At 35.7% G+C, this 26,718-nt stretch overlaps 1 protein-coding gene across 2 annotated transcripts in view; it reads right to left on the reverse strand.

Annotated features, from left to right (window-relative positions):
• Positions 1-9,218: 9,218 nt before the first annotated feature.
• Positions 9,219-26,718, reverse strand: part of FAM135A (family with sequence similarity 135 member A) — a 109,968-nt gene continuing 92,468 nt past the window's right edge. For both annotated transcript variants that reach the window (XM_036766677.1, XM_036766678.1), the window contains exons 21-22: positions 13,050-13,163; positions 9,219-10,669 (exon numbers count right to left, since the gene is read on the reverse strand). In XM_036766677.1, the coding sequence (XP_036622572.1) occupies positions 10,464-10,669; positions 13,050-13,163 (320 nt within the window). In that variant the 3' untranslated portion in view covers positions 9,219-10,463. The remainder of the gene's footprint in view (positions 10,670-13,049; positions 13,164-26,718) is intronic.

A 26,718-nucleotide genomic window follows, 5' to 3' on the forward strand; every position in this document is an offset into this window, starting at 1 on the left:
TACTCACTCACTTTTGTTCTTCTACATGAATTTTGTTACTTCAGTAATTCTATGAAGTGTCCCATTAGTATTTGATGAGTGTAGCATTAAACCTATAATTTGGGATGTATCTTAACAAAATTATAAAAAACTGTGTACAGTAAATGGCTCTCTGCTTAATAATACTTTTTCATACAAATTTTTTTGTGAATGTATTTATTCCAGTCCTATTTTCCTTAGAAACTTATTTCTCAAATATTCATTTTATTTTCATTTGATGTAGTATTTCTCTATCAACTTTTTTTTGGTTTTTGTTTTTTTCCCTTAAATGATATCTAAAAATATCTATGGTTTTGTAGAATCACAGAATTTCAGAGGTGAAAGAGAACTCAGTGCACATCCAGTCCAAACTATACTGCAAAAGAATCTCTCCTATCACGTACCCACAAATGGCCATCTTGTATTTGCTCAAAGTCTTTTATCATCCATCACTTCTTGGGATAGCCAATTTTCTTTTGGAGAGTTCTAATTTTTGGAAGTTTCACATATTGCCTTAGTTCTGCCCTCTAGGGCCAAACAGAGCAAGTCCGAGGTAGTAGAAAGAGCATTGAATTTGAAGTCAAGAGGACAGGAGTTTAAATCCCATTTTTGTCACCGATCACTGCAAGTCCCAGTGTCTGTGGGCTTCAGTTTGTAAATTGTACCATCAAGGTGATCACAGATACATCTGAGTACAGTTATCCCTTTCACATTGCAACTTTCCCCATCCAGTTTTGATATATCATGGGTTGGCATCAGAAATTAAATTGGAATTTTGGGGGAGTTTTGCAGAAGCTGCAGATGACACACAAAAGCCAGACGACACAGAAAAAAGTTCCTTTTCAAACAGTATTTTTACTTAAAACTTTTACCTGTATATAGGCTATGACCAAATACTTAACCCACATTTTACAATAAGGTACTGTAAACATACCATAAAAGAAAAAGAAAAAAAAATCCAAATTTCTCTTGTACAGAGGGCCAAAATTTTTTAAGTGGATTTTCTAGATTTCTGGGTGCTGTACTCCTAACCCCTGTAATGTGAAAGGGAAAACTGTAGCTGAGTGTTCTCTTTGATTTATTTTGTACTTAATACTTATTCGTAATGTTGGAGGATGTTTTTTGCTCATTCTTTTACACGTAAATCATTGTAATGAGGCAATTTTCTTATGAGGATTACTTTATTTTACTTTGGTATAGCTTATAGCTGTTTTTAAGGAATGAGGGAGAGATTTGACTTTTTTTATGTAGATTTTTATTTTTATCATCTTGATAGAAATTCTGAGACTGTCCTTTTAGTGGTCCTGAGAGCACATTTATGATGGTCTGAATGTAAGACATGAGATAAACAGAGAAAGAACTTGTAAATGATTTCAGAGTCTTTTTTTGGGTTGGGTTGGGGTGGGGAATGGGAAGGGTCTGGACCTGTGATATTTTTATTGGTGTAGGGAACTTCTGGTATAGAAACTCCTTTCACTAATGCAGATTGGTAACACAAATTAATGGGCTTGAGAAAGTAGTCTGGGAGCACTGTGAGGTTAATTTATTCATGGTCTCATATGTGTAAGTGGCAGGACTTGAACTTGTCATCCCAACTTCAATATCAGCTCTCTATCCGTTATGACACACTGCTTCTCGGTGGCAAGAAGTCTTACAGCCCTTCTTTCAATACATCAGAAATGCAATTTGAAAAGGGAAATGTGAATTGGAACTTATAGCATTTCATTCTTAATGAACATAAGTGCAGCTGAAATTCACCCCACTCAAGAACACAACTTAAAATTCATGATGCCTCTACTACAAACAAACAAATAAATTTAATGTACTTTTGGGATTATCCAATTTCTACCTTTTTTTCTTCAGAAGATTTCAACCTCTTCTGAACAACCTCATTGCTTACTGGGAAAAAAAAAAGATGCCTATGGTCATATATTTGCAAGTATGAGGATGCTTTCTGAGAAATCAAGAAATTATTTTTATAAAGTCTGTTTTAGAACATTATGATAAACATAAATTACTTCTTTCTTACCACTTGTACTTCACCTTAATATGCTAGAATTGCCACGATACTGTTTCTGACAATGTATGTGCTTTAATTTCAGTTAAGTTTAAAGAATTTATGGATAGATACTTTATGCTGGTGCAATTTCTCTTCAAGCAAATGGTTAGGCTGAAATGTTACAAACTATTAAGGAGGACTCAAAGTGGATTAAGTGCCAGATGGCTCTGTGGCTTTAAATGCTATTCAAGAACACTGTTACCTATAGAACAGAATAACATGCAGATAGACAAAGAAGCCCTAGCTGTTATCTCAGGAGTCAAGAAATCACACAACTATTTCTTTAGCAGTTCCTTTACAATTTGTACTGATTACAAAACTACTCTGGGGCTCCATATAAAAGTAAGCCTACACTCACATTATTTTTTCTATCACTGGTGTCTTTAATTCAGTGTATCTGACTATATTCCTCTCTGCAAACTAAGAATAACAGTGCTGTCACCAAAAGACAGATCTGGCCATGTCACTAACCCCTTTCACAAAGCTTCAGAGGTTTCCTATTGCCTCTGCTCAGGGATTCTTATCCTTTTTGGTGTGATGCACACATTTGGCAGTCTGGTGAAGCCTATGTACCACTCCTCTGAATGTTTGAAAATGCACAAAATAAAATAATAGGATTACGGAGGAAACAAATTATATTGAAGTAATAGAATGAAAAAACAAGCTCATGGAGCTCAGGTTAAGAACCTCTAATCCAGGATAAATTGAAAACTCCTTCATTTGGCATTTAAAGCCCTTCATAAACTGGCTTCAACCTATCCTAGCTTGTTTACACATTACTATCTATCACTCACTCTGTGTTCTACCCTGTATTCTGCTTCTTGCCTTCCCACAACCCTTGCAAAGTTCTTCTTAGGTGCTATTTCCTACAAGAGGACTTCCCCAATCCATCCCATTGTTAGTGTCCCCCTCCACATTACTTTGCATTTGTTTATGTGCATACTGTAGTGTTTTCTCCCAGTAGAATATAAGCTCCTGGAGGACAGAAACTGTTTTTTTTTTTCTTTTCTAAATACATAGTAGATGCTTAATAAATGCTTGTTGAATTGTTATGTTGCGTGCATCGAAAGTTTTAATGTAGAAGAGTCTTCCCTGATTGATCTTTTCAGGACTGGCTTTGTGGTTTAATCCATGCCTTGAACTGAGAGGGTGTGTGTGAGGGTATGACCAACAGAAAAAAGGACCTTGGGAATTCAAGCTATTAATATGTTATCTTTCTACAAAGGGGAATTTAAAAAAAGTCCTTATTCCAGAGGGTAATTGTTAACTTTGCAACATTTAAGATGGAACACATAGAGAAATGGTTTATAGTCAGAAATAGAATAGCATTGATTAGAAATTGCCAGGCTGCCTGAGCTTGATTCTGATACTGGAATAACCTTAAAGGAATTTCTATCTATCTATCTACACAAATACATATGTATACACACACACACGCACACACACACACACATATACGTATATGGCACGTGCCAGGAATCTTCAATGAAAGTTTTTTAAGCAGGATTTTACCAGAATTTCTTGAACCCTTTGGAATGGCTACTAGTTCCATCTCAAACTTCTTTATCCAATCACAACTCTATACCTATTATGTGTAATCTCCAGACTGTCATGATACTGTTTCTGACAATGTATATGCTTTAATTCAGTTAAGTTTAAAGAATTTATGGACAGATAGTTTATGCTGGCACAATTTCTCTTCAAGCAAATGGTTAGGCTGAAATGTTACAAACAATTACGGAGGCCTCAAAGTGGATTACTGGAAAAGAATAAACACCATTTGCCAGATCCCTCACACTATGTTCAACAACAGACATCAGTCGGGCTTAATTAATAATGGGGGCAATGTTTGAAGCTTTGCTTCAAAGAACTAGATGTTCCATTGGCAACTGACATTTACCAAGCCCAAAATGGAACTCACTATTTTGGATGCTTCATTCCCTCCCCTTCCAATCCACTCTTCTCAATTTCCCTATTTCTGTTAAGGGCGTTACTACCTTTCTAGTTACTCAAATTTGCAGCCTTTGAGTCATCCTCATCTCAATTTCTCTCATTCAACTCATGCATTTAGTTGGCCAAATCTTGTCAATTCTACCTTAACAAAGTCTTACTTGTTTCCTTCTTTCCACTCACGTAGCCATCACAGTGGTTCAGATCCTCATCACCTCTTACCTGGACCATTGCAAGAGCCTCTTAGCTAGCCTTTTTTCCTCCTTCCTCCATTTCATCCATCTTCATAACCTGACTCCAGCCTACCTTTTCAGGCTTATTGTATATTATTCCCCTTCATATATTCTGTCATCCAGCAAAATTGGCCTGTTGGTCTTCACATACAACCTTCAATCTTCCATTTTCATGCCTTTAAACAAGGTTGTCTCTGAACCTGAAATGCATTCCCTTTGTACCTCCACCTCTTAGAATCCCTAGTTTCCTTAAACTTCAGCTCAATTAGGCTTTTCTTGATTGTCCCTAACTACTAGTGACTCTATGACAGAATTACTTTGCACATATTTTGCATCTGCTAATATCTGTACGTTGTCTTCCCTGACAGAATATAAGCTTTTTGCTTCATTTTTGTCTTTGTAGCCTTAGTGCTTTGCACTGGCGCATAGCAGAGCTTGATACATCCTTGTTGATTGACTGAACTATCTCAGTTCCAACTCGAAGAGTGAAAAGACAAAAACGTGTATTGACAGCTTTGACAACACTTACCCCTTGCTCATTTATACTACAAGTTAGTCTGTTATGAATGACAATTATAACTAAGGTCATGAAGTCTGATTTTTAATCTGAGTGTGTATGGGTGTGATATTTCCATGTTAATCAACTTTAAGAGTGTTCTTCCTAGGGTAACCTGTCAGCTGTTGATAGAAGAATTACTTCTAGCATCATCTATTTATCCTGTATAACTTGCTTTGTATATATATTTGTTTACATATTGTCTCTCCCATTAGACATAAGCTCAAGGGCAAAGATTCTCTATTGCCTCTTTTTTATCTCCAATGCTTACCGCAGGCTTGCCACATAGTAGGTCCTTAATAAAAGTTTATTGGTTAACTGATTTGACTATGTGGACTGAAGATAGCAATAAAACATATTCCTTTTAGAGCAGCCCTCAGACAAAAGCTTCAAGTTTATTGAAAGTAATGGATAAAATGGAAATGAAGTAGAAAGTAAATAAATGTTTATTGCAAGTGTTGGTTGGTTCAATGACTTTAAAAATAAAGTTCAATTACATAATGCTAAAATTGCCAGAAAAGTGGCCAATAGAGATGAGAATGTAGCAGCTAAATAACCTAATGTTTTGAAGAAAATAATGGAGAAAGGTGGATATAGTGATCAACTAATTTTTAATGTAGATGAAGCAGATTTATTTTGGGAAAAAGTCACCTTCTACAACTTAGATTTCTGAGGAAAAAAAAAAACCTCAACCTGGATTTAAAATGTCTAAGGATTGCCTAACACTTTTATTGGGAGGTAATACAGAAGACGATTTTAAAATAAAAGCAATCCTTGTTTATTGGTCTCAAAATCCTCTAGCTCTGAGATGCTAGTCAATTGATTTCAGTTCTTTTGTAGTCAAATAAGAAAGCTTGGGTGACTAAAACTATTGTTGGAAGACTGATTTTCAAATCATTTCAACCTAGCAGGTAAAAAATATTGCAAGGACAACAACGTTGAGTTTAAAGCATTACTGATTTTAGCTAATGTCCCAGGTCATTCAACTACACTTGGATCACTGTGTGAGAATGTGAGCATGTGAATTCACTGAGATGGTGACAAAGCTCTCTGCACCTACAAATGTATGTATGAAAATTTAAAGAGAAGACAGTTCTGTCTGCACTGCTAAAATATGACAATAATGATGTTATCATCATATTGGCTTATTTTTAGGTATGATATTTGTTTTTCCTTTCTTACCCTACTCTTACTTTGTAATAAAAATGAATCAAAAATGCTTATCTTTTGCTATTATATGTACTTATCTACCCATTAGAATTAAAATCTCATTGAGGGTAGGAACTGGTTCATTCTTTGTATTTGTATCTCAAGGAACCAGCATCTAGCAGGCACTTCAATATTTGTTCGTATAATATTTTATTCTTTTTGAGATCTTGTCCTTGTACGCTGTAAAGGATTTTGTAAGATTGTGCTTGTGAAGAATAGTTTTTGCTGCAAAAGTAATAGCTAGTATTTATGTAGTTGTTTTAAAGTGTGCAAAGCTTTACACGTTATCTCATTTGATATCAGCAACTCAGTGACAATAAATGCTGCTATTATCCCCATTTTACAGATAAGGAAACTGAGGCTGAAAGAGGTTAAGTGATTTGCCTAGGTTCACACAGTTTGTATATCTGAGTCAGGTTTTGAATTCAGAACTTCCTAAGTCCAATACTCTAGTCACTGTACTCCAAACCTTGTGTTGCTTATAGTTTTATTTCTTCAAAGAAACTCAACACCTACCTTTTGGATGCTCCTAGTCTAATCAAGGCAGGCTGTAGATCATGCTGAATGAATCTCACTATTTCAGAACTTTCCCATTCATTAAGTTTTTATTTTCTCTGAGCTGTGTGCAAAGCACTTTTAACCCAGCTAAGAGGGAACAGGTTGGAGCTGTTTTTTCCCTGCTGTTTCTGACACAAATCTGAAACTTGAAACCTTAAATATACCACCTTGTCACTTGCCATTCCCTACTTCTGCTTCCCTCAAAGGCAGGAACAGGCATTTGGAAAGCACTTACAGTGTGCTAGGCACTGTATACAAATATAAGCAAAAAGACAGTCCTTGCCCTCAAGGAATTTACATTCTGATGGGGGCATAGCACACAGAAAAGAGCTGAAAAGCAAGAGGGCCAGGGAGAAGGTTCCTAGTACATGGGAAAGGTTTTGAAACCCAGAAGCCAGGCAGGAATGAGAAAATGGAAGTTCACCAAGGAAAAGGGGACGTGTCTTGGAAAGAGATGTTCCATGTTAAGGACAAAGAAGACTACTGGGCTGTTCCAGGGTGAGGAAGCCCGAGAATTGAGAGAGCATAATTTAGAAATCTGGGGTAAGGAAACAAGGACAGGAGGGCAAAATACACACATTTCCCTGCTTGTATGGTTTTTTGCTCTAAGTCAATGTCAACTCTATCCAGATGCTCGATTAATTTCTACTCTTTCCTATCCTTTAGAAGGAGGTTATCTAAGATAAGGCTTCTTAAACTTTTTCTACTCCTGACCCCTTTTTGACTTTCAAATTTGCTGGTGATGCATGGCCTGAGGGCACACATACACAAGGTTTGCATGTTTTGTGTTCGGAATGAAGGCTGCGGTGAAGATGCGTGATGCAATACAGGCAAGCACTGCCAGAAACACATCAGATTCATTGTGTGATTTTGAATTAATTTTTGGTTGATGCTGGTTCAGAAGCCTTTTACTGTTGCCAATTTTTTTTGACCCCATATGGGGTTGCACCCACAGTTTAAGAAGTGCTGGTCTAAGAAGTTATATTAGTACTTCATCAATTTCTAAAGACTAATACTAGAGATCACAGGATTATCAAACAACATATTATTAGTATATCAAGGAATATGTATTGAGTGCTTACTATATGCAAAGCACTGTAACAGGTACTATGGGGGATACAAAAAAGACATGGTCCTTAATTTCAGTAAGATCTCTCCTGTTAAGGTCATTAAGATCCTCTCCAAAGTTGTAACAAGGGTGGGTGGGTGAGGGACAGGAATTTTTCCCCCAAGATGAATTTAGAGACCACCAAATTTTGAGCATGATAACAGAACCTAGAGTCCTTAAACTGACCAGCATCAAAACACGCTTCCTATGCTAGCAAGAATAATTTAAGATAGGAAGCTAGCAGAGGGTAGGGCAGGGTGTACATCTCCCCTACCCTCCTTGCTCTTGTGCCATGTAGTGGCCCTGAGCCTATATCCCCATTTCCTACCCACTTTCTCATCAACTAAGAGTGCATTTGACAGTTCGTCCTAGGCAGGGAGGTACTTGCCCAGTGTGCAAAAATTCTTAACTACAGTACTGCCTATATGACTTGGTTAAATAAGAAAAAATTCAGAACCTAAACATTCTCTATAACTACTTTCTGACACACAGAATTACCAATCCTCTGTTGACCTTTAGATTTTGCTCCAAGAAGACTTTTACATTTTGGGGGTCAATACAGTATTGACATGATCATAGATTTAGAACTGGAATCTATCTAAGACTTTATCTAATCCAACCCTCTCATTTTATACATAATTTCTCTGGGCCTCAGTTTCCTTAACCAGCTTATCCAAAGTCACAGAGGTTTTAAGTAGCAGAGCTAGGATTTCAACCTAGGACCTATGATGACAAAGCCTACAAACTATGACGATAAAAGCCCACTAAATCACATTTTATCTATCTCTAAATGTCTCTAAGACAAAGAGGATTATGTTAGGTATAAATTCTCTCTCTTCCTACTCTATATAGCCATTAAAAACACATCATAGAGGGTTCTTTAAAAATATTATGTGGTCCTAATGAAGAATTTCTTCACTCTAAATCTGGGGGTTATTTCACTGATTTCTAGGCTCAACAAAGATTAAAGTATGTTTACTCTCAGGTTCTGGAGACCAAGTATATTTAATATGTCACTTTTTAAAAACAAAGAGTATTTTATAGATAGGTCCTTAAATTTAAAGAAAAAGAAAAAAATAGCTGACATCCAACTCTGAACTATCTTTGGACAAACTGAAAAAAAATTTTAAGTTTTCTCAAGTGTTAAAAAGTCAATTATAAGAAAAATTATACAATACTAGGACCATATCCAAATTTAGCAGAAGAACCATTACTCCAGACTCAGGACTGAGGCAGTATGAAAATGCAAAACCAATCTTTATGAAAGTATTATGAGCTTAACATGTACTCATGTTTAGTCAATTGATGAATTTCTCAAATATATGTAAAAAAGTAAAATGCTATTTAGCGGGATCATTAAGGTACCTTTCAATGATTCCATGCACATTCAGTTTGTATGTTGTAAAATCATGCTAAACTGGAGAATTATTTGACATTGCCTTTAAATGGCATACATACATATCTGCTCTTTGCATTATGAAAATTAGGAAGAGATTTCAATTGTTTTAACTGCTCCTAGTAGAGTCATACATTAATTTTATTAATGCCAGATGCAGTAACATAATGCTAAAAATAAGCATGCATTAGTTGTACAACAAATTATCCTTTAAAAATTCTGTTCATCACAATTAGTGAACTTCCTACTCACTTTAGTGCATTATCATTTGAACAAGTAAAAGGGGAAATGAAAAATACTGAACTTATTATGCTACTCAGCACCAGTAAAAAGTCAAAAGACCTTTAAACATTTTCATATTATCAAAAACATTTGTATCTGTATCACCAAACATGTAAAGTTAATAACTTTGTTCCATTTCAAGATGAGTTATTTTATTTACAATATTTTGTATTTCAATAAAATTTTTAACAATATTTAAAAATTATCTAACTTCATAAAAGTATTGCAGAAATTTTAACATTTAGTAATTTTATGTACATATAAGGAAATTCATGAAAAAGTTAACTTAAAGAAATGTATTCAGGGAATACAAGCAACACTACCAAATTTAGCAAAATTCCAACTACATCAAGGCAGCGGTCATTCAAACATTCAAAAATTCTTAAATGCTGCTAGCTTCTGAACATGAAAAGGTCCAGTAATAAAAGTAAGTGTGCAAAACAATATGTTTTTGAGATCAAATGTAGAAAATACATTTCTACAGACATGGCATATGTTTAAGAATAATGACAACAATGATTTTTGTAGAAAACCTTTAGGACACTATGGATGTCTGAGCAAACTACACGGGATGCTCATAATAATGGTCAATTTTAGACCTACAGTTTTCAAAATGTATGATATTTTAGCAGCCATAATTGTATTTCCAGTTAAAACATTCTAAAATTATAAGTAAAATTTAACATAATCGACTGCATAATACCTCAATGTTAGAATTTAAAAGTAATTCTAGTAATAATAGCTTCTAATAACATAGGCATATGTAGGAACTCCTGCAGATGGAAAGCCAATAATAAACAACCAAATATACATACTGTGCTTCAATCTTCACTCTGAATAATTAAGTACCAAAAATATAAGAAAAAGTAATAGAAAAATAACAAGAATAAAATTAAAAAAATATTGCACAGCCACATTACCTAAAAAGTAAAATTGATATTTAAAAAGCTCTACACATGGATGATATAAATTATCTTCCATATAAAAAGTATAAATATTTTTTGAAACACAGCGGCAGCTACAGTTTAATACCACACATTATTTGATTCATTGGTGAATGAGGTAATTGCCAAGTCTCTAACAATGCTTTTATGCTACTGGAAATATTTTAGAGCAGCCACCAGAAAGAATTTTTCTAAAAATATTTCTGAATCAAGAACAGCAATATGTGCAGCTCTCCCAATAAGTGAATCAGCTGTATTGGGCAATGCGTTGATGACATTGTATCGGACCAAATTACAGTCCTTGCTTTGTAGAACTGGGAGAAGGAGGTTCTGGATCATTTCAGCATAAATTGGTCCTATAAAAGAAAAGAAAAATGAGAGTGCTTTTAAGTTATATAAAATTTAGTAAGCCTGAATAACCTAAAAAAAATTTTTGTTCTGTACGGATAGTATTGGCTATGTTAACATTTACAATACCCAATTATATTTCATTTTAATATAAAGATTCTAGTACTTTTATTAAGATTTTATTGAGAAAATATACTCATGGTGTTTTCTCAGTTGTGTATATTATAATATTTGCAATGGAAAATGTCACTTGTTAAATCTTAGCAAATTATTTGGTTCATTCAACACAAAGCTTAAATCAAGTGCTATTTTCTTCAGTTAATGACATGATTTTCTTATATAATTTGATTATATTAGTTGTATAGTCACTTAGGTCAATTAAATTTTTTAAAATTTATTTCTATTATCATAAAACACCAATAATTATGAATATTCCAATATACAAATAAAAAAGAGAACTGTGATGAAACTGTGGTCCTCCATCATGTATAATTTTTTTTTTTTTGCAGTGGGGAAGGCAGGGCAATTGGGGTTAAGTGACTTGCCCAAAGTCACACAGCTAGTAAGTGTGTCAAAGTATCTGAGGCTGGATTTGAACTCAGGTCCTCCTGACTCCAGGGCCCATCATGTATAATTTAAAGATTGTATGTTAAATTTAACATAATAGTAACCAAACTTTTCTTTTTTTCTTTTTGAACTTAAGTCATTCTAAGAAAATAAATCCCATTGTGAATGACTAGGAGGTTCTTAAGAATATTTTAGTAGCCTTCATTTTCAGCTTGTTTTCATGAAGCAATAACCACCAATGGCCACAACAGCAGGGTGAGTTTGGCTCTCCCTGAACACATAGGACCTTACAGAGGTCTTTGCTGTAAAGAAGGCTGGCTAAATGCTTTTCTCTCCTTTTATTTCAAAGCTGCCTATTTTTTGGACCTCCGCAATTTTAGTTAATGAGGTGCTATTAAACAGTAAACATAGCTACTATTTATAAATGTGAATTGCTTTGGTTGGGACAAAGACATTTGCTTTTCCAATGATGGTTCATTACTGTACTTCTAATATATAAAGGCTATGAGTTTTGTTAACCATAGTTTTCTTCATAATCAACAAAGCTAAATTTAACAGGTAAAGAGGGCAGAGAAACCCCTTGGTCCTTATGATTAGTAAGAAGGCAGTGTCAAAGTAGAGAGGTGGTAGTAGACATGTAATTTTAAGAGCCATGTAAAGGAAGGAAGCTGGGAGGAAAATAGGGAGTGTACATGGATAAGAGGTTGTACTGTTTGAATACATCATGCTAGATTCATTGAAGCAATGAAAACTATGGTGTCACTAAATTTTACCCTCTTCTTGCCACAAATCCCCTATTTAGTACAGCTACTTTCTAGTTTCCATATGTATCCCATTGAGTTACGTAAAGAATTATATAGGAAAAAAATACCATATAATTTCTTGTAAAGGAGGAGTTTTGATTGGCCCTCTCCCAACCTTGTCCCCCAATAATTCTGGAATGATGGTCTTTCATTGACAATTTGGACAAAGCACTGTACTGTCACTTGGGAAATCTGAGTTTTAATTCTAGGTCTGTTATTAACGAGTTACCTAAGTTTAGTTTTCTAATCTGTAAAATCAAGGGACTGAATTAGATTTTTGGGGGAGGTCTCTTTTAGCTGGGAATTTTATGACTGTATTTTAGAATTATGTTATCTAGAGCTAGAAAGAATCTTAAAGTCAGCAAATCTACTGCTACCTAGGAATGAAGAAAGCAAGGTCTTATTGTCCACCATGACTAAAACTAGGGCAGGATAGGAAAGAAAGTCCATTACTACAAGTCACAACCCCAATCACCATAGGGAAATGAATGTTCAAAGAACTGTAAGAAGATAAAAGGAGGGAATGTAAGGTGGCAACTTAATGAGTCACAGAGTTCTCATTTACAGAGCACTACATGGTTTATGGAATGTTTTCCTCACAAGAACCCTGTGAGCATATGCATACACCCAGGCACACCTGGCTCACCCTTTATGCACACTTATAACTCTGGAGAGAGGAGGTCTAAGCATTACTATTTCATTTTATGGATGAGGAAACTGTGGTTCAGAGTGACACGCCTAAAGTCAAAGAATCCCCTTCAAAGAAATAATTCCCATTTCATTAGAAAATAGTTTTTCTAGAACAAGGAACAGGTGGTAAATTAAGGGATAGAACCTGCTACTCCTTCACTTACCATAGCAGAAGAAGGATGGAAAATAAAGTTAAGGATTCAATGGGAAAAAAAAGACATGAAAAAATATTAGGAAAAAGAAATGAGTGAAAAAAGATACTTTTGAAGTTCTAAGTGATTACTTGAAACATTCTCTTATTTGCTCCACAAGGCACTTTTTCAATTACCTGACTGCTTGTCCTTTAAAGCTGTTTTGCACATCTCGATACGGGCAGAATGATAAGGAACATAACGGTCCTGCAGAGATCCTACCAGTACTACATTTTTGAAGTAATGAAGGCCTGTGAAAATGAAGGATATGGAGAAAGACAACAGTAATTAAACACGCACATGATTTCCCAATATAAAACTTTTAGAAACTAATGAGTGAATCCTGCAGGCTTTTCTAATAAAAATGCTGCTCACATACTTATTTTTTAAAGAAAAGAAACTAAAGTTTGAACCTGATAAATTATAAAAATTTAGTAAAACCCTGTTATTGTAATAAATTCAAATACTACTTCATTTTCAATTAACCTCCCCTTATTTAATCAAACACAGTGTTTAAACGTTAGAATATGAATACTGAGTCTTCAGTGGACTGTTGTAGTTGTTCAGTTGTTTCAGTCATGTGACCCCATTTGGGGTTTTGTTGGCAAAGATACTAGAGTGGTTTGCCATTTCCTTCTCTAGCTCATTTCACAGATGAGGAAACTGAGGCAAACAGGGTTAAGTGACTTGCCCAGGGTCACACAGCTAGTAAGTGTCTGAGGCTGGATTTGAATTTAGGAGAGTCTTTCTGACTCCAGGCCTGGCACTCTATCCACTGTGTCACCTAGCTGCCCATTCAAAGGAGAGATAATTCAAAATCAATAGCCAGGTGAGGAGCAGAAAACAGTGAAGTCAGTTAAACTACATCATGATTATAACTATCCTTTCTCTTGTACTGCTGTTTAGAATCTAGGACAGACTGCTACAAAAACATTTGGGACACATATATGAAATATGCATTCAATAAAATATTTACACTGTTTTAAAGAAAAAGGGTAAGTGAAGTTAGGTGGTGAGGAGGAGGAAGTAATGAGTTGAATGTCAGGATCATCATCATCATTGTTAAATTTGTTGGAGAATTAATTGCTTTGACTGTTCCAGCACAATACTGCCTCATTTTGTGCTAATGCCCTAAAAGGAAGGCAAGTATTTAACTGCATGGTGACTGCTGTATAACTAATTTACTTAAGGTCAAGTTGGAAACTGGTCCCTATCTATTCTCTCCAGTTCTCCCAGTTCATATATTGAGCTTGTAGTCAGATATGTAGTCCAGGACCTATATGTTCAGGTAGAGTGAGATTTTTCTGAGAATTCTCCAGATTATTTAAAAAGGAAATAAACAATAAAGGATACTAAATTGCTAACTGTAGATTAAAGCATAGTTGATGAAGAATACACAAAAGTGATCGAAATATTAAGATTTTTGTGTTACAAAATCATTCTTAAATGCTCAACATATTATGTTCATATCCAGCCAGTGTCAGATCATGTAATCATGGGTCTGGAAAGAATTCTCACAGGTCGAAGTTCAAACCCTTCATTTTGCAAATAAGTAACTGACATCTTGCCCAAGACCAGATAATTACTTAGCGATAGGCAAGATATGAAGTCCTTAGATTCAGAGTCAGAACTTTTGTCAAGAAGTAATCCCATTCAATTCACCAGAGACCAAGGCCTAGTGGGCACGTGCATTTTGCCATCTACCCTCCCCCACTGTCCCTCCAACTGGCTCTAGGTCTCCTCTATTTCCCACCTGGTTTTTCACCTTTTGCTTAGGAAATAATCATGCAATCAGTATTACTGTTGCTATTGGAAAGGGCCTGGCAATACTCTGATCTATAGCCTTCTTTGGTCATAACTCCCTAGTGTTCTGTATCTCCCCAGTAAATGTAAGCTCCTGGAAGGCAGAGGTTGGTGTGAGCTGTATGGTGCTTAGCACATATCAGGCACTTAATAAAAGCTTGACTGACAAATGGTATGTGGATTCAATATCTAACATTTGCTTATTATTGCAAAGTAAAATCAAGAGGAGATCTCTTAAGAATAAAACTAAGAGATTGCTGGAAAAACCTTGGACAGTGCCTTTAGTAGAGTAGTGGGATCAAAAATTAGATTGCAAGGCACTGAATCACTCAATGAGAATCACCAGAGAACCTAAGCCTCAGGGAACCAAAGGTAAGTACAGGGCCTAAAATGGAGAAGACCATCTATTAGAGAATGGGAACTAGGTGCACATGCTATTTTCAAGTTATTTACTGAATCCTCAGCTGCCTAAAAGGAAGCCATCGCCTCCCCACTTCAAACTCCGCCGTCCATTCTCTCATCCCTATCCACCTCAATCATATCCCTCCAATATCCCATGCTAGTTCTTCCCACGGTTTCTAGTGTGGCATCCAGAATTCTATTCTTTAACTGACAAACTTTCCTTCGTGTTAGACTTCTTGTTCTCATGCTTCTTTGGTCTTCTAATACTCACAAAGTCTTGGCTTCTTCCAGATGACATACAGAAGGGAGTCAAACTACTCCTTGCTCTCCTGTCACATTGAGACGTTTTCTTCACAATTATCACTCAGCCATATCTCCTCCTTTGAAGTTTACTATATCCAAATTTATCACCCAATACAGAATAGTAGCATTGGCATACCAAATGCCACCCCCAATTTAATTTCCCTCCTTTCTCAAGAAGTACAATATTTATCTCACAGTCTTCCTCTCCATTCCAACTCCTACTTTTATATGGGGGGGCTCTACAAACATCATAACCCTCAAATTCCTCAATCTTCTTGATTCCCATGACTCACCCTCCTGCTCCACACCAGCAACACCTAGAATGGTCAAATTCTTGACCTCACCATCACCCATGTATTCTACTTCCACTTACTGTAATCAACTCATCATTATCAGGGAGACCTCTAATCCCTCCGTCCCTTAGTACTCTCCCAGGCTCTAAATATCCCTACTCTAACTACAACTTTCCTCTCTTTACAATCTTGATGTTATAAACCAATGAACTCAATTCTACACTGTCCTCTAATTTTAAATCTTTGCCTACTTGTCTTGTTAGTGCTCGTGGTTTGCCAAATTTCAACTTCAGATCATTCCTACTACCACTTCAAGTGCTGATGAATTGTGCTGGATGAAATTTCCCAACCAAGTAGATTGTATCGACCATAACTTCCTTTACCTAACTTTAATTAGACCTTCCTTACAGTGGAACAATCCTTTTTCTCCACCTTGATTCTTTATCTTAGTGGCCACAGAAGCTATTTCTTACTGTTCTCTCCTTGAACTTTCTACAACACCTCTCCCCTAATGCTCTCAGTTGAGGATCTAGTCTCATAGATTGCTGAAAAAAGACAATTTGCTTCAAGCTCCCTCTTCATGCCTTCTCAAAACTGTGTGCCATCAATCCCTCAATTCTTTCCTTTTATCTTACTCTCTGATGAACACATATTTTTGATCCTGTCTTCTCATATATTCTCCAGTAGACTATCCCTACAATCATCACCACCACCCTCCATTTTCAATTTCTACCAATTAGTTCTTTCCCTTCTTTCAAAAATGCCAAAATTGTCCCCATATTTAACTTTTTATCATTGCTCAAGCTGCTGTCCTATATTTTTACTCCCCTTTACAGTTAAAACCTTAGAAAAGGCTGTTTATACTAATTGGTATCCTCTTTCTCTCTCACCCTTTGCAATCTGGCATCCAACCTCAAATGAAACTGTTCTTGAAACTTACCAAGGATCTCCTATCTGACAAATCTGACAGCCTTTTCTCAATTTTCATCTTTCCTCACCTCTTTGCAGCACCTGGTACTTTGGAACATCTTCCACTCCTCTATACTCTGTCCTCTAGTTTTTTGTGACACTGCTTGCTTTGTTCTCCTGTAAATCCACTCCTCACTCTCTTTTGCTGGTTCATCATCAGTATCATGCCCTCTAACTGTGGGTGTACCCCAAGGGCATGTCATGGGTCCTCCTATCCCTCTACAGTCTCTTAGGGACTTCATCAGTGTCAATAGGTTTAATTATCCTCTCTATGTCCAGATGACTCTCAAATCTATATATCCATTCTTAATCTCTCTCCTGAGCTATCACACACTACCAACTGCTTTTCTGGACATTTCAAACTGTATGTCTCACAGAGATTTAAAATTCAACATGTCTCCAATAGAATTCATTATCTTTCCCTCACAATCTACCCCTCTTCCCAATTTTCCTATTTCTTTTTAGGGCACCACTATCTTTTCAATAATCCATTTGTAGCTTTGGTGTTATCCTCAGTTTTTCACTCAACCCACATATGCAATCAATTGTTAAATTTTTTTCATTTTTATCTCTACATCTCTTGCATTCATTCTCTTCTCTAGTCATATGAGCCCTTGTTACCTTTTGCCTGGACTACTGCAATAGCCTCCTAAAGAGAGTATCTCTTTACCAACTATCTTGAATTTATTTTGTATATACTTATATATGTAAATGCTACTTTCTTCCTCCCTCAAATCTCTCCCCAGTGTAATCCATCTATCACAATCTAATGTAAGGTAAACTGCCTGAAGTATAGATCTGGTCATGTTACTCCTTTAACTCAATAAATTCCAGTGGCTTCTTATTGTCTTTAGCATCAAATAAAACTTTTGTTTGACTTTTAAAGCCATTTACCATCTTTCTTTATCCTCTGTATTGTTGTTACACATGATTCCCTTTCTTACACCTTGCATTCTAGGCTTTTTGGCCTTCTTACTATTCCTCACATATAACACTCAATCTCCTGTCCCATACTTTTGAATTGGCTGTCTACCATGTCTGGAATGCACTCCTTCCTAACTTCTGCTTATTGGCAGGTACTTATTTCCTGCCAAATTAAGCTTGAATACAACCTTCTACATGACATTTTTCCTGATCCTCTCAGTTGCTAGTACCTCTCTCCATCAATTACCTTGGATTTATTGTGTGTGTATGTGTATAAAGTACACACACAGACATATACATACCTACATATACACATATGCTATATCCATTGCGATAAAAACTCCTTGAAGGCAGTGCCTTTCTCATTTTTGTCTTTGTATCCCCAGTGTCTAGCATAGTACCTGCACAAAAGTAGGTATTTAAGTGAATATTGTCTTTCCCTGTCATTCTGGGGGGAGGTTAGTAGACTTGAAGCCTTTGAATTGCCTGTCCGTGGGGATTCAGAAGGTATTCAGTGATCCAGATTCCTGGCCCTCTTTACTCTTGGGTCCCAAGTGTGTGTACTGGTGGCAAGTCATGGAAACTGATTTAGCTGCTCCAGATCAATGCTATGCATCATTATATCAGGATAGAGGATCGGGGTCCTCACTTACAGTTTTCACTCCTTCCAAAGACTGACAAACTTACAGCTCCTGTTGTTCTGATCCTTTTGGTTCAATTACTAGAGACAAAAACACTTTTCCATGCTTCTCCTCACACCTTCACTGAACTGATTCCTGCTTAGGTACAGGCTGGATCTTTTGTTTCAAAGGTTCTCTTAAAGTACTACTAGAAGATGCTATAAAGAAAACTCAGAGGACTTCTAGTCCAACTCATACCTAAACAGGAATCTCTTTTGCAACATATGTGACAAGTGCTCAGTCCGTGTCTGCCCGAAGTCCTCAAATGACGTGCAGCTCACTACTTCTCCAGACAGTGGAATCAACTTTGGTGTAATTCTTCCTTAGTAGGAAAAGGAAGGCTTTCACAAATAATTTTTATCAGTAGAAGACCACATCTTTACAGTCATATAACAGACTGAAAGATGTGAAGAACATAGGATTCTCTTGTGTTTGCTAATGATGAAAAAAATATTTGATTCACAAAAAGCAAAATGTAGCTTTAAAGGCTCTCCTCCAACAGTATGCCTCCCCTAACAAGTGGTAAAATTATACAAGAATTTCCGAGCTACAACCATGGAGATGTTTGCCACTGTCACGGAGGATGTCCTATGCAGAGTCTCAAAGGAAGAGAGATTTCCTATGAAGGATAAAATTCTACAGAAGAGTCTTGTTTCCAGATGACACTATACTGATTATATTAAGCACCAAAAGTCCAGTACAGGATTTCCTCAATGAAAGCAGATAAAAATTATTAGCTAACAATCTACATAGGAAGCAACAACAGCAATTCAGATGAATAATGCCTATTTCTTAGACTATGACAGGTGATGGATGAGTAGTCCACTGAGTTAATACAACTACATATATCATGGGAAGGCACTTGTAAATGGATAATGAACTGGGCTCAGAAACGAATGGGAAGAAAAAAAAATGGCTGAACCGTATGTGAGAAATTGTGTAGCACTTTCAACAGTCCTAAATTGTACCTTGACAGAAATTCCATGTTTTTTTAATCACAATATCCTTCTCATGATACTATGTGAATGTAAACCATGGAATACTTTGATTATACGCAAAAGAATCAGAATTGCAGGTGTCATAAAAGACAATGGAAAGATTCATAGTAGCATATGTAGTAGGCAACAACTTATTACCAACTTCTGTGCAAGAACTGGTTGATAAATATTATTGAAAAAATGTATGATTGAAAAAGGAGGTGGCTGGCCATGTATCCAGAGCAAGAGGTAACAAGCACCTTGAATTCTGAATTGGCATCCGCAAAATATTAAGAATGCCCCAGGTAGATCTTTTATAGAGGATTTATGGGAAGATATTGAGAATAACATAGGAGGTAAAGAAGTGAATGTAGACAAAGTATCAAATTGGCAAGATTACAGAACCTTTTAAGTACTAAGGGGTGTGTGGGTGTGTCCATATACACATATGTATACATGTAAACACAAATATAGCTGCAAATAAAATATGTATGGATAATCTAATATTTCTTTGGCTCTACCTACATAACATCTATGTATATATTTTAAAAGTATATGTTTTCAATATTTCAATGTAGTGCTATAAGACAGAACATCATTAGCTCTTTTAAAAAATAGTTTTATTGATGTATTTTATTTTTAATAATAAGGATAGCTAGCATTTATATAGTATTTTAAGGTTTGCAAACACTTTACAAATATCATCTCATTTATCTTCACATGTAGACGTTAGTATGTGTCTGAGAATGGATTTGAAACCTAGATGTTTCACTTTACATTGCCTAAATTGCCCCTTGTATTCCTTCTCTTTCCTGTTCCAGATACCCATCCCTTATAATAAAGAATAGTTTTAAAGAGAAAAAAATTCAACAAAACCAATCATGACATTGAAATAAAAAACAATCTGATAGTGTATGCAATGCTCCACACCTGTGAACCCATTCCCCTCCTTTCCCCCTACCTCCACCCCAGTTCTGCAAAAGAAGGGAAGAAATATCTTATCATATATTATCATATTTGGAGTGTATATCTTTGTAACTTTGCAACATTTGTTTTCAATTCTTTTGTGGTTATTATTCGCTCCCTTTGAAATGTTGTAGTCATTGAGTATTTTGTTTTCTTGGCTCTGCTTGCTTCACTTTGCATTAATTCACATAAGCCTTTTCATGCTGCTCGTAGTCATCATTTTTCATTTCTTACCGGATAGTAATAATTCCTTACATTTATATAGTATAATTTGTTTAGCCATTTCCCCAAATGATGGGCAGTTACTTGCTATCACAAAAACCACTGCTATATTTTGATAGATATGAGACCTTCCTTTTTATCGGTAATGATACGCTTAACAGTAGAATATCTAGGGGTCAAGCATATGGATAGCTTTGCCATTTTATTTGCATAATTCCAAACTGCTTTCCAGAGAATGATTGTACTAATTCATAGCCCCACTACAAATAGATCAATGTGCTTATCTTTCCACAACCTCTTCAACACAGACTGTTTCAATCTTTTGTTGTCTTTGCCAATTTGCTGAGTATGAACTAAAATCTTAGGTTGTTTCTATTTGAATTTCGCTTATTATTAGTGACTTAGAGCATTCTTTCATATGGTAGTTAATAATTTACAATTCTTTTTACAACTCTGTTTATATCCTTTGAGCACTTATCTGTTGGGGTAACAGTCACCCTAAATTCTTAAAAGATTTTCCCTGAATTGTTGAATACTAATTTTTACTGCTAGGTGGCTCAGTGGATAAAGTGCTGGGCCTGCAATCAGAAGACTTGAGTTCTAATTGGGCCTCAGATACTTACTAGCTGCATGACCTGGGCAAGTCACTTAACCTCTGTTTGCCTTAATCCACTGGAGAAGGAAATGGCAAACTACTCCAGTATCTTTGCCAAGAAAACACCATGGACAGCACTGGCATGCTATGGTTCATGAGGCCACGAAGAGTTGTACACAACTGAACGACTAAAGAACGATAATAATCTTTGCTACGGCTCTGTTAACCATAACCTTTAATATTTATTCCTGAACAGTTTTTATTGGTCCTTGGGTTCAAGGTTTTTTCCTCAGTTTTAAAATAAGCTGAAACTGGCATTAACTAACTGGAGTGTTCATACTGAAGACAGTCAAGTGCTATGCTTATATGATCAGTATTCCAAAGAAAACAGAATAGTCCTCAACTTTTTTTACTTACTACAAAACACTCTATTTGACCGATAAAAATAACTTCAGTCCCTCCTAATTCTTCCACACACTTTCAAAACCAATACACAACAATATAGAATGTTATTTACAAATCAAAAGTGACACCTTTTACTGAACAGTTCTGTGGTATGTGCTTATGGCTACATTTGGTTAAAAAAAAAGATTATCCTCTGCTATAGCAGCACAGTAGGATTCTCTAATCATTATACTTTATTTGTCACATTTCTGCAGCTGGAAAACAGCTCCTCAGTTGTTTGTTTTAGGGATTCTTAAAATAGAGACCTTTTGTTTGTAAAACTCTGAACAATGACTAGAATCTTAGCTAGTTCATTTTGTTTTCAGTATTAAACTTTAGCCTGATATTATAGTTATTTTTCCTTAGATCACAACTAGCTTTCATCAGAATCTTTCCCTTTTGTTTCTGTTCACTGGACACATGCCTGCTTTAAGTGTAGGAGACATAATCCTACCCTCTGTCATAGTACAGATTTGTGGCCCAAATCTCTCCAATACTGGCAGCACCTGGTGTGTTTCAATATTTAATTTGATTTTTAAAACTGAAGGCCAAAGAATAGGATCTACGGAAAATTTCAATTATGATGGATTATTTCAGATCGTCATCTTGTAGGATCATCACTTTGCCACATGACCTCAGATGGTCTGTTGTGCACCAAATCTTGTAATTACTGTGTTATTTATTCACTAAACATACGTACATTAAAAACCTGCAATGTGAGGGAACTATGCTAGATGCTACGAGTGATACAAAGGAGAATAAGCTAAATCTAGCCAAGGAGCTTATAGTCTAGTATTAAACAATTATTTACTGAATAACTACTATCTATAAAGCACTATATGTGTAGGTAGGTGACACAGGGGATAGAGTACTGGTCTTGGATTCAGGAAGACTCGCCTTCATGAGTCTGAATCTAGCATTAGACACTTGCTAGGTGTGTGACACTGGGCAAGTCACTTAACCCTGTTTGCCTCTGTTCCTCATCTGTAAACTGAGCTGGAGAAGGAAAAGGCAAGTCACTCCAGGATCACTGACAAGAAAACTCCAAAATGGGATCATGAAGAGATGGACACAAGTGAAACAACTGAATAACAACAGCAACAACAAAAAATGGTGCTAAGGGGAAATACAAAGATAATTAAGTTCCTAACACCATAGAGTTTACAATGTGGAAAAGAAGAGAAGACACATGTGAGCGGTAAATAAAATATAGTTACCATAGAGGAGAAGACTCATAAGGAATTCATTTCAAGGAAAACTGTGAAAATACAGTTAACAGACATAAAATGGTAGAGGAATTTTAAGGACAATTTACTTCTGTTTGAGGAACTTGCTTGTCTTATGCACTTTCGCTTCTCTTGTCTCTTTTCTAGTCCTGTTCTTTTTTCTGGTTTATGATATTGGAATTCTTAATAGGTATAGTGTATGATAGGCAGTTTCATAGAATTATAGAACTTTTATTAGAGTTGGAGAAGAAAATTAAGAGATCGCATAAACTAATTTTCTAGCTTTAGATAAGAAACTAAAGCCCTGAAAAACCAAATGACTTGCCCAAATCATAAAGCTAGTTTCTTTTTTCCTATCCAACCTTACACTTAAAACAAAAACAAAGAAATTATTTATAATAATCCCCATAAGTCCAGAGTACCCTCTCCTACAACAAAACTTGAGCAAAATCTTCTGATAGCGACTGTGACCGAAAGAGTCTGCATTATTTCTTATCCAGTCGATCAAGATGTATCAATTGAATCTCTTTTTTGTTGTTGTTGTTGTTTCAGGCACTCATTTAGCAACTGTTTAATAAGAAGAAAGCGTATCAGTCACCTGGAACCAATAGCATTCTACATTGGTCTGATTTTGCTGTTTTTCTTCAAGACTTAACTCAAGTACCACTTTCTACATGAAGCCTTTCTCAATTGTCCCAGATGCTGGTACATGCCTTTCTAGAACTATCCTTTATTTGCTTTGTACCTATTTCTACATGTACCTGATATTTTCTTTGGGGGCAGGGATTATTTTTACTTTTGTCTTGATAGCCCCAGTGATTAGTACAATGCCTGACACACAGTTGCTGCTTAAAAAATGCTTGTTGATATCTGTTGTTTTCAAGAGTGGTTTTTTCTTACATCATTATAGTCACTGTATATGTCACTCTACTGATTCTATTTTCCTCACTCTCAATCAGTTCACTGACTTTCCCCATTATTTATGATCGTTCAGGTTTCTTTTGAAGCAATGGTTTGAATTCTCCATTCTGCTTAAAAGTCCATTTTTTTTCATTGCTCATTAAAGCCTAGCTTTGTGAGATGCTATTTTGGAAGTACAAAGTGATCCTTGCTTTTGTGGAATGACATTCTAATTTTCCCTTTCATATCTCATTAAGGAGTAGGGTGTGTGTGTGTGTGTGTGTGTCCCTATTTTGGCTAATATGTGAAGGACTTTTTTTTGCTGGTATGATTTGTTTTTGATGGTACAATTTAAAAATTGAACACAATATTTTTCAGTGAATTCAACTTAGGAGCTTTCTGCTGGTAGTTTGTGATATGTCTCAATTTTTCATTTTCTTGACAGTAAAGGCTTACTATAGTGTCAGGCACTATATAGTGCTTACTATGTGTCAGGCACTATCCTAACCCTGGAAATACAAATATAATGAAAAAAAAAAGAATAATCTTTGCCCTTGATGAACTTACTAAATTTAATGTGGGAAGACAACATATAAAAGGAAGCTGCAAAGTGGGAGGGTGAGTGGGTAAGCAGGGGAAAAGATATTCACATGTAGCACCTGGAATTGACCTTTCAAGGAGTGGACACAGGATAGAATGTAGTTCCAAGGTGAGAAGGCTGCTCCCCATATAGTGGAGAAAGAACTCTAAAGTCAAGAGCAAAATAGAGAGAAATGCTACTTCTGGGAAATTTTGTATGATTTCCTGAAGTATGGTACTAAAGAAAATTTTTAATCCTCATCTTTGCATCCTATCTCCTTGGCTTATAGAAATCTCATGGGTTTTTCTGGTTTTCTTGTTTTAATTTTGTCCACATATCTGCATTTTTGGATTTCAATTCTGCCATTCTTTTCTGGGACTCTACAGAATGTTGATTCTTCCAAATTCTCCTTCTTGTTTTATTTCTTCCTTGAGAACTTTCACTTTTGCCCTGATTTCTCATCTTATTCCTTCTTTTAATTATGTTATTGCTCTTCTTAATCATTCTGTAGGTTCTTGTAATTGCTCCATTTTAATTTTTGGGCATCACGTAGTGTTTATTGTATTACTTTCTTCATCCCAAGTGATCTTCAATATAATTTTCTTCCATCCATAATACTTATTTATTGTATTAGTAATTTTTAAAATTGTTTCCTCATTTTTTCTTCACCATTCCCTCTGCTGGTTCTTATATGATGCCTTTCCCATAATTAGCCTTAATAGAAATACTTTTCCTCTATGCGAAATGCTGTTGAAACAGAGGCATAATGGTTTCTTCTCCCATTAATAAACCCCTGGTCTATGACCTCACCTGTTACCTGGTGGGGGCATCTGGCTGTATAACTGCCCAAGGAAGACTCATAGGCATCTTTAGCTGGGCATAACATCCTTCACCTGACCTTGCAGACGCTCATTCCCTTCAGTACTATACTAGATTGTTATAAATACTGTACTTCTGAACCATTCTTCTCCAGTCACCAAATTTCTTCTGTCGGTTGAATTCATGAGCCTCAACTCATTAAGGCCGTGAGGTCTCAGCATCTAGTTGAGATTCTGTTAAGTGGACAGTCTAAAAGCTAATGTCTGATACTGCTATAGCCAAACAAAATTTGGGACATGAAGCTTGACTCTGTGGGTTGTGCATGAAAGAAATGGGCATAGATGGCAGTGATGAGTTTGCAATGTGGCTTTCTGCAGTTTTCTTTAATGAGAATTACAGTGAATTGTTCCTTTTCCCTTGTTTCAGTTGTTATTTTTGTTACATTATTTGGTGCATTTCTTGTTTTGAGGTGGTAAGAGGGAGTTAAACCTAACAGCAACTTCTCACTCTACTATCTTGTTGGAAGTCCTCATACAGAAGAACTGGCACTAAAGTATAAGATTAATAGACCGTAAACTCTTTAAAACCATCTGCTGCAAACACTTGTTCATCTCCATTGACAGGAGGAGCTTTTACACATGGGAGTTCCCTACATGCAAATGTTATTATAAATTTATTAGATACAAATTCATTCAACAGCATTACTAAATTTATTGAAACATTTTGGCCAAAACAGACATGAAAGTGAATGGCAAATACAGGGAATGTGACAAAGCAAAAAAAAGAGTGATTTTGTAGAGTACATTAAGTAAAAGTTTGCTCTCTTCTCACATAGCCCTTCCTTAGGGTATGATTAACCTATTCGATAATATTTGTAATGTGACCAATCTGTTAAATTTTCAATTCTTCTCAGAAGCTGGTATAGGAATCTTTATTCAGGAAGAAAAATGACAGGAGAGGCTTTGCCTTTGCTAGAGGGGTATTCCAGGCTGTACCAGACATAAGATACTGTGTTCTAAAGCCTCAAATCTAGAGAATTCTAGACTTTACGGCTCTTAGCAGAGTAGTGGGCAATAAAGCAAAATCAACACGGAATCACAATAGGAATTTATGAATTTAAAAAATGGCTCAGAAGTAGAGGGATAAAAATAAAAGACAAGTAAGAAAAAGACTTTACACATACTTATTTTGAAATATTTTTCTTTTCTGCTGATCTAAATTACTGTGGTACTGTTTGATTTATGTTCAACAAGTGAACTGATTTTATGTTTTGCTACTAAGCACTTAACACAGAGCCTAGAACACGGTAGGAATTTAATAAACTCTGGTAGCTATATAATGATAATAGTCAATGTTAGAGAAGTTGGGGAAGGACTGGTGCACTAATACATTATTGGTGGAGCTGTGAATTAGTACAACCATCATTCTGAAAAGCAATTTGGAATTATGCAAATAAAGTAGAACAGATATCCATACTCTTTGATCCAAAGATTGCACTACTGACCATATTTCTCAAAGAGATGATTGATAAAAAGAAATATTTATATTATTTATATTTGTAGTGGCATTTTTTATGGTAGCAAAGAACTAGAAACAAAGTAGATAACTACTGATTGGGGAAATGACTAAACAAACAGTGGTATATGAATGTAATGGAATATTATTGTGTTGCAAAAAAATAATGATGAATACAGAGAAGCATG

The sequence above is a fragment of the Trichosurus vulpecula genome, chromosome 7 (assembly GCF_011100635.1).
Source record: "Trichosurus vulpecula isolate mTriVul1 chromosome 7, mTriVul1.pri, whole genome shotgun sequence".
In the NCBI taxonomy this organism is placed as follows: Eukaryota; Metazoa; Chordata; class Mammalia; order Diprotodontia; family Phalangeridae; genus Trichosurus; species Trichosurus vulpecula.